Genomic DNA, 9,185 nt, shown 5'->3' with positions numbered 1-9,185 from the left:
GCTACTTTTTTTTTGTTTTTTTTGTTCATGTGATCGCGATATCCCCCTGAGCCTTTTCCTCAGAGACACTTGCGGCAAGAACAACAGAAACAAAAACTTCTGCACTTGCTATGAAACAGATAACAAAGTCATTATTTAACGCCAGAGTTCTCTCCCTTCTCCCCTGGAGGAGTTCTCTGACGACACAGTGATACTGGCAGTTGAGCTGTATTTGCTATTCAGGGACAAATCTTTATTCAGCTCATCCGCCAGAAAATGTTTCCCAATCCCTATAATTGGGTCAATATCCGAGGTACAAAGATAAACAGTGAGGACAGCCACACTGTGGTAGCTTGGTTGGTATACAGGGTGAGAAAGATGGTCCAAGAATTGGATACTGCCAGTTCTTTGTCAAGGACATGACATTGATCAAATTCAACTGACAGTCGGGAGTGATGCTGTATGTCTGGTACACCATAAACTTTCCTAGTGCTGTTGCAAATATCACATATAGTACTGTCTGTATTACAGGGGAGGCTGGTGGAGGTAGAAATCGGAGGACGGGCTCATTGTGATGCATGGAAGGGAATGAGGAATGGTATCAAACACTGTTCATTCCATTCCTCATTCCATGCACAACAAAAGCCTGTCTCTGATTTCTACCTCCACCAGCCTCCCCTAGTATGCCACAATACCAATACCATGAACTTAGTTATACTGCAAACATCACATACAGTACAGTACAGTCTAAAAATAAGTCCACAAGCTCTAACCTCTACATTCATCTACCAGTATCTGACATCTCTAAAAAGCATCTCAAAAAATGCTTCAGTGACTGTGTGTGTCTCTGTCTCTGTCCCTCTCAGCAGAAGTCTGTGGGTCCCTCAGTCAGCCCCTGTGTCAGAGACTAAGCAGAGGGACCACAGTGGCAGATGTCAGGGAGCAGCCTGCCCTCCCTGCTAAAACATGCAGAGAGACAGCAAAACAGTCGGGAGGGCTTCATCAGTGGCCAACCTCCACCGTATGTCTGCTGCCAGCCCTCCTGCCTGATGAATATTGCAGCTGTCAACACCAGGCTCTGTTCTGCCTGCTCTGCCTGGTCCGGTGCTAATTGGTGAGAAAATAAAGTTTTAGCCGTGTTATGTTGCCATATGTCGCCAAATGTGGTTAGTCTGTATCTGTGATTTTGCATGCGTGTGTGTCTGTCTTTGTATGCAGGTGCTTGTGTCTTTGTATCCACACGTGTGTGTGTCATTGTGTGTGTGTGTGTGTCTTTGTATGTATGTATGTATGTATGTATGTATGTGTGTGTGTGTGTCTCTGTATGGGTGTGTGTGTGTTTTTGTTTTGCATGCATGTGTTTTCATGTGTACAGTATGTTCATGTGTACAGTATGTTCATGTGTACAGTGTGTTCATGTGTACAGTGTGTTCATGTGTACAGTGTGTTCATGTGTACAGTATGTTCATGTGTACAGTATGTTCATGTGTACAGTATGTTCATGTGTACAGTGTGTTCATGTGTACAGTATGTTCATGTGTACAGTGTGTTCATGTGTACAGTATGTTCATGTGTACAGTATGTTCATGTGTACAGTATGACACGTGAGTGTATATATATATATACACCCATATCTGCTGCATGTGAGAGAGAATGTGGAGCAGGGCTGAGGAGAGCGAGGGAGTCCCCCAGGAACGAGGAGGAGAGGAGGAGAGGGGGAGAGGAGGAGAGGAGGAGAGGAGGAGAGCGAGGGAGTCCCCCAGGAACGAGGAGGAGAGGAGGAGAGGGGGAGAGGAGAGCGAGGGAGTCCCCCAGGAACGAGGAGGAGAGGAGGAGAGGGGGAGAGGGGGAGAGGGGGAGAGGAGGAGAGGGGGAGAGGAGCTCCATGTGCTCATATGATGAAGTGATTCAGAGCCACTGGAGTGTGATGAGCGTCGAAACACAATAGAACCTTGAGACTAATGGGCCAATCAGCAGAGTCTCTATGATGCATTCCTTAGAGGGTATCTGTTACGGCTACAGTGGTCATGCATTTGATGGATTATCACATCACAATTTTTGACAGGGTACACAGTGGAGAACTAGACCCATTCTATCCCACTTTTTACAATGTTTTGCCCATTTTATCCATGTCATATGTGTATATATATATATATTTTTTTTTATACTTTATTTTATTGTGTCAGTAACATAGTCTTAACATGACAATCATGTAGTTTTGCATGTTACTGCCCCCACTGGCTACACTGAAAATCTGAAAACGTGCATACGTGCATACGTTTTCCGATAGCTCCAAACATGTGCATGTCCTTGTAAACAAACCATACATGAATTAGGCACGTAAAGGCAAGTGTCCTACCAGACACCAGATTTTAGAAAACACTTTGTTTGGACTAATACATCACTCTTCACTGAACGTTCTTCATCGTGTGATCTCACTCCTCGATGGCTTCCGATTTATCACGGCCATTTAGCACTTCAGACCTTCCACAGAGCAATCATGTCATTCATGTACCCTGACGCATGTGTTCTATCCATCATATTGAAGGATTTATTTGTGTTGTGGGGAGACAAGGAGTCTGACCTTGGAGCGGTGGACCTCTCCATCGTCATCCTCGCCGCCCACGCCCAGAATCTTGCGGGTCTTCAGGCGGCTCACCAGGTCTGTCTGACTGTGCTTCTTCATCAGAGGAGGGTGAGGTTTAGAGCCCATGGTACAGAAACCTGAGAGAGGGAGAGGGAGAGAGAGAGAGAGGGAGGAGAGAGAGAGAGAGAGAGAGCGAGAGGGAGAGAGAGAGGGAGAGAGAGGGAGAGAGAGAGGGAGGCTAGTGAGAGAGATAAGAGCATTGGTGTTCAGAAGACTTCTTTTGAAGATCAGTGGATATAGCTTACTCTCCTTCCTCAAGCAGAGGCATCCTCCTACTTGTAGACATCAGAGAAGAAGCACATACCAAAAACACTATGGGGGAGTCACTTACGCAACACCATTATGTAACACAGGTTTGAAGAAAACAACAACACACAAAACCAAACATTACAGGCTCCTAGAACAGGAACCATAGGACTGTCACCATTACAGGTGGACAGGGAAATGGGCCAACAGATGCTACAGGTGTGACCCCTAATGGACAGGCTACAGTTATGACACCATTAAATAGAAACTGACAAGCATTAGGTTTAGAAATAGCAGTTCCTTCAACTGCAAACACAAACTATCCTGAAGGTCTGTGGAACATTGATATTGTAACTAATAAAACCAGCCCTCTCGTCGGAGGGAAGGACCTGGAGCCAGACGTCCTTTAAGCCTGCTGAGAGGCCAATAGATTCAACTACTCAGTAGGTTTGAAAGTGTCAGAGGCTATTGATTTACACACGCACGTGCGCACACACACACACACACACACACACACACACACACACGTCTGCTCTCTCTGGAGGCAGAGGGTCTAACTGTCTAAATTGATCAGGTTCCACTGTTAACATGAACGGCCGTAACTATGCCCTGAAGGTGACTTTTCAGGTGTTTGTGTTCCGAGAGCGTCCTCACACCAGGTACACAGACACCAGGTACACAGACACCAGGTACACAGACACCAGGTACACAGACACCAGGTACACAGACACCAGGTACACAGACACCAGGGGAGGCTGGTGGAGGTAGAAATCGGAAGACAGGACCACTGTAATGCATGGCATGGAATGAGGAATGGTATCAAACACAAACACCATTCCATTCCGTGCATCACAATGAGCTCCTCCTCCTCCTTTGACTACTACCTCCACCAGCCTCCCCTGGAAGACACGCACCGAAAAAAGATGATGATGGATTCCTTTATTCACCTCGTACGGCAATCACCTAAATTAATAGTCTTCAAATCACGTTGTAACGTATGGATCCATCACTGTGTGACAGGCTGGAGGTCCGTGTGGACCGTGGCTGCTGCAGAACCCGACCTGCTGAGAGGACAGGCTCCTATTGATCAGGGTCAATGAACAGAGCTGGAGGGCCAGTGGGAACATGACCTAATCCCAGCCTACTCTGTAATGGAGAGGGAATCATCGACTGACTCAGTGGTGTGACCTCCAGCGCTACACTATGTGTGTGTGTGTGAGTGTGAGTGTGAGTGTGTGTGTGTGTGGGGTCGTCACATTGATGACAATGCGATGTGAAGTCGTTACATCGATTAGAAAAACACCTCCTAGTGTTGTGTCTTCTCTCCCCCCCCCCCAGAGAGACAGAGAGATCAGACAGAGACAGATCAGAGAGAGAGATCAGAGAGAGAGACAGAGAAAGAGACAGAGAAAGAGAGAGACAGAGAGAGAGAGACAGAGAGAGATAAGAGACACAGAGAGAGAGAGAGAGAGAGAGAGACACAGAGAGAGAGAGAGAGAGATCAGAGATAATAGAGAGAGAGAGAGACAGAGACAGAGAGACAGAGAGAGAGACACAGAGAGAGACACACAGAGAGAGAGAGAGATCAGAGATAATAGAGAGAGAGAGACAGAGAAAGAGAGAGAGATGATAAACCCTGAGGGCGGAACGAGAGTGCTTCTATTTTCTACTAAGTAACTTAAAACACACTGTGGACAACAACGAGCCACCTCATGTGTTGTGATTGAAAAGTGTGCATCAACCCAATCCCACGCACAAAGGAACCATTAGTGAAGGCAGTCAGGGAAGGGAGACAAAGGGAGAGAGAAAAAAAAGAAAATGCAGCTGTTATTCGTCCAGATGCCAAATGGCCCAGCAGGGGCTTGTTGTTAGAGAGAGAGAGAGAAAAGCACAGAGGGATCCATAAAGGACTGTTATCAACCTGCACCCAGAGGATGCTGCGTACGCAGAGGCACCGGGAGAGACAGGAGCGGGTCATTTCACTGCGTCACACAGAGGGGGAAATAATGATACCCTACGCACTGCAGGCGCTACGAGTAGGGCACAGGTGGAGATCCCTACACCACCGAGCACATTCCTTCCACAGTGACGTACACGCCGGGCTTACGCACATTCCTCTGTAAATGTGAGTTGCATACAATATGTCTGTGCAGTTCACAGAAGGCCATGTCTGTGCAGTTCACAGAAGGCCACATGGTCCATGTGTTGAGGCTTCTGGGGTTAAGTATGCTACTTAAACTCACACAGCTACAGGTATTGAGACATCAATATCCTTTTTTTTTTACTGTACCAAGAGGATGACCAAATAAGGTAAGGAGAGGGAAGCATAACTTGCCTTGGTATTCCTGCAGGTGATCTAACCATTGTCTTCTATGTCAGTCTGTGGGCTGGGAGTGTTTGACGATAAGATTTGTGTATTAAAGAAGTTATTTTAAAACAGCCATTTTACCAGACACGCCCTCAGAAATTGGTAATTTTATAAGTGTCCACGAGTGTCGACATAATTGGTTTTTAGTTACTGTGCTCCTCGGACATGGGATAAAGATTATCCAGATATTCTGCTACATTTAATCTTGATTAGATTGGATTACCAAATCCAAAATCCCTATACAATGATCAGAATCAAAATTTTCAGTTTTGAAATAACCAATTCTAAGATTTAATCCAATCCGATTGCAGAAATCCAATCAGATAAGTTTTGAAATACTGGGCCCAGGGCTATTAAGCTTGTTCAGAGAGCCGAGATAGTGACCAAAAACATACCAAACAAAATGCCTCTTCGGCTGCAACTCTAAATGTGAAACCTCAGACCAAACTCCAGTTATGACCTTGTGAATCCTTCATCACCTCTATGGTAAATCTGCAGTCAAGTCAGGAACAAGGCTCGCTGACCCATCAGGAACAGCAAATTGGCCTAGCAACCGCCAACGTCTGGCATATCTATACATCTACATTGAATTGATGCTATAAAAAACCCTGCATACTGTATAACTTGCATGATCCCAAGTCAGTGCTCCTTGACACACACAGCGTAACGCTGATGCAGTTGCCTAGCAACCGCCAACGGCACAGCCGCCTTTCTCATGGCTGAAACGACCTTTGATGATGACGATGACGATGCCGTGGTTTCCTTAGGGTGACTCACTGGCTCCTTTTGCTGTTTTTACTTGGTCGTCAGAAGTGATGCTTTAAAGTTGAATTAAAAAGACTTTGATCTGCTTCAAGTCTGCGTGAGTTGAGACGCGTTCCTCCCTCTTGGAGGAGGCCTGACAGGGCTCTGGAAAAGGAGAACAACTTTTGGGGAATGTGCCTGTGTGCCTTAGAGGCCCATATTAGCCATGCACACGTTTTTTAAGCTGACGTATGAAATCCTGGTGCTGCACAATGTTATTGCACAATGATTACTGTCTGAAAATTGCCATTTGGTCAAAGTATGTGTATTTTGGGCGATGCTGGCCTTCCCACATGCTGTGACATACATTTGTGTGACATTTCATATAGCATAGAGCTTTGAAGTGTGACGTGGCTAGCCTGTTTGTAAAATTAGCACCCAAATATTGTCTTCCAAAACCCCTTCACCGGCTATTTTGAGTCAAACAACCTTTTGACACATTTTATTGAGAATTGCTCCTAGTTATATTTGGCATTTCTTTGCCAAACAGCTCTATGACTTGCTAACGTCACGACTTGATGCTTCCGTTCCTGCAGTATTATTTTCAATAAAAGCCAGGAAGCAATGTGTCAACGTACGCACCTCTCTCACTCAGGGATCTCAGGAAAAAAACGGAAACAGACAGAGAACAGTCTATGTTGGGAAGCCCAATGGATTCTGAAATATTCCATGATTCCTTTTGTTTTCAATCTAGCTCAGCCCTCCCAGAGTCAGAGGGGTACGCACGTTGACAGACAGCCCCCCCCCCGCCCCCCCCGAGTCAGAGGGGTACGCACGTTGACAGACAGCCCTCCTCTGAGTCAGAGAGGGTAAGACACACAGACGCTGCAAGCCAGCACAGCTCCCATTTCGGCAGTGTTTTTTCATTACCTCAGTGAGCCGTTCACTGAAAGCAAAGTAGTGAAGCAAATCAAGGAGAAGTATTTCCATTCAAAGTAAATCAATGCCATTGAACTTACAAGATTAGACATTCCATTCAATGCTCCCAGTCAGACTATATCTAGTCACATCAACAAGTGGAGGCAGAAACCGTAATAGATTACATTTGTCGGGTGTTTTGATACCATTCCTCATTCCATGTACTACAATGAGCCAGTCCTCCGATCTCTACCTCCACCCGCCTCCCCTGAAATATACTGACCCCAACGGAGAAAACATAAAGGTCTGAACTGGGCTCGGAGTTCCCCTCAGGTGGATAGACATGTGATCCCCCTCCATTATAGAGAGACACATCCCTCATGAAACTAATATGTACACAAATACCATCAAATAAAAGCTGAGCATCTCCACTTTAACCGTACAGTAACTGTTTGATTTAAAAGACCTCGGAGTGTAGAGCCAATCGAAGAAACAATGCTTCACTGTCCCATTACTTACGCAGGGCACTGTACATGTGATCCTCCTCCATCTTAGAAAGGCACATTCCCCATGCTTCAAGATGACTGCTCCCAGAATATGAATGCGTCTAGGCTAGGCTCAAGGGCTTTATAATACACAGGTAATGAGAACATATTACCGCTGGGGCCGGAACACAGATGGAATGGCAAATTCTATGGCCTGGAGACAGATTTTTATATTCCTCCTCCTCTATGATTAAGCATGTTTCTTGGCAGGGAGTCAACCCATCTTCCTCCCAGCGGGCTAAATAAACAATGAGGACAGACTTTTATCGAGGCAATACATTTGAATATGAATGAAGGGGAGGGGAAACAAGGTATGGCCGTCATGAGAAGAGACATAAATCCCACCAGTAGACCGTAGAGACTTGTATGGTTATTATGGAGGAGAAGCACAGAGTGAACAATGATACTGGTGTGTGTGTGTGTGTGTGTGTGAGAGAGAGAGAGTGTGTCTATTCTGTGTGTTTGTGAGTAAGTGTGTGTGTGTGTGTGTGAGAGAGAGAGAGAGAATGTCTGTGTAGGTGTGTGTGTGTACGTGTGTGTAGGTATGTAGGTATGTGTGTAGGTGTGTGTAAGTGTCAGTCTCTCTCTCCTTCTCTCTCTCTCTCTCTCAGGAGAGAACACCATGCTTGTATCATGTCTGAAAGCTGCTAAGTAAAAAGTAAAAAGGGAATAGTACCTTAAAAAAAAGATGGAACTCACCCAGAGGGCTCTGGGAATTTGGGGATTGCTAAAACGCAGTGTCTTTCCCACATTAGATTAACAGTGCACTAGAGGTGTGTGTGTGTGTGTGTGTAACACTGTAGAACGTTACTCAAAATCTCCATGCACCTACACAAGCAGGTAAATCCAGTCTCCTCTTCCACACTCATCAGAACCGTACAGTAGGGACCCTCTTCTGTCCGAGCCTGCCTGTTCCCGCCCCCTCCCTCCACAGGGGACCTCTGGTGCTACATCGCTGTGCCAAAACCAGATTTAAGACCCATTTACAACTCAGCATTTCGTCACACTCCACCACAGCGAGGCACGGAGAACCTCCGTAGTGTAAACCCCTGTGTCTGGCTCCCACTGGTTGGTGAAGTGTATTTAGTCTGGAGAACGCATTCACATCTCATGGGGTTAGCCGCTAGGCTAACGTTGAAGCTAAAGCAATTACAGACCCATCGAACATGGGGACCCGGCGCCCCAGAGGAAACCTCGGCTCCACTTCTACCCAGCCGCCAAGGCTCTGTGTGTTGAGTGCGAGGCTTTCGACAGGTGCTTCCCTTCTCTCGTCCTCTCTTGGAATTAAACCAGGCATCCCGGGATGTGATTGGATTCCGGACGTCCTAACTGTGTTAGGAGCTGCCTGGGTTTAGGGGGGGCCGGCTGGGTACAGGCCAAGGAGTGGGACTCTGGGGGGGGGGCGGGGTGGACGGTATTTAGTGTAGATTACTATTTATTACTTATTATTCCGCAGAGGGCCACAGGTCACAGCCGGAACGCTACAGGTCACAGCCGGAACGCTACAGGTCACAGCAGTAACTGATCCCTATCAGGGGTGATAAATTGATATTTGCCATTAGACACCGGAAGCACAGCGGATCCCATTAAAAAAAAAAATCTTTTTTAAAAAATCATGCTGTGGAGTATTCTGGGATGTTAGGTATATTTTGCTCTGCCCAGCACTATTCGCTTCAGCACATTGGGGCCCCTGGTCTTCAGGCCATATCAGTAAGTGTTAAGTAGATTGGATTAGATG

General features: G+C 46.3%; 1 protein-coding gene across 2 annotated transcripts in view; it reads right to left on the bottom strand.

Annotated features, from left to right (window-relative positions):
• The window catches only part of tp53i11b (tumor protein p53 inducible protein 11b), a 40,349-nt gene that overhangs the window by 10,282 nt on the left and 20,882 nt on the right, over positions 1-9,185 (bottom strand). For both annotated transcript variants that reach the window (XM_083666844.1, XM_083666843.1), the window contains exon 3: positions 2,564-2,703. In XM_083666844.1, coding sequence (XP_083522970.1) covers positions 2,564-2,692 — 129 coding nt within the window. In that variant the 5' untranslated portion in view covers positions 2,693-2,703. The remainder of the gene's footprint in view (positions 1-2,563; positions 2,704-9,185) is intronic.

This window comes from Argentina silus (assembly GCF_951799395.1).
Source record: "Argentina silus genome assembly, chromosome: 3".
Classification (NCBI taxonomy): Eukaryota; Metazoa; Chordata; class Actinopteri; order Argentiniformes; family Argentinidae; genus Argentina; species Argentina silus.
This window is presented reverse-complemented; position numbering and strand designations above follow the sequence as displayed.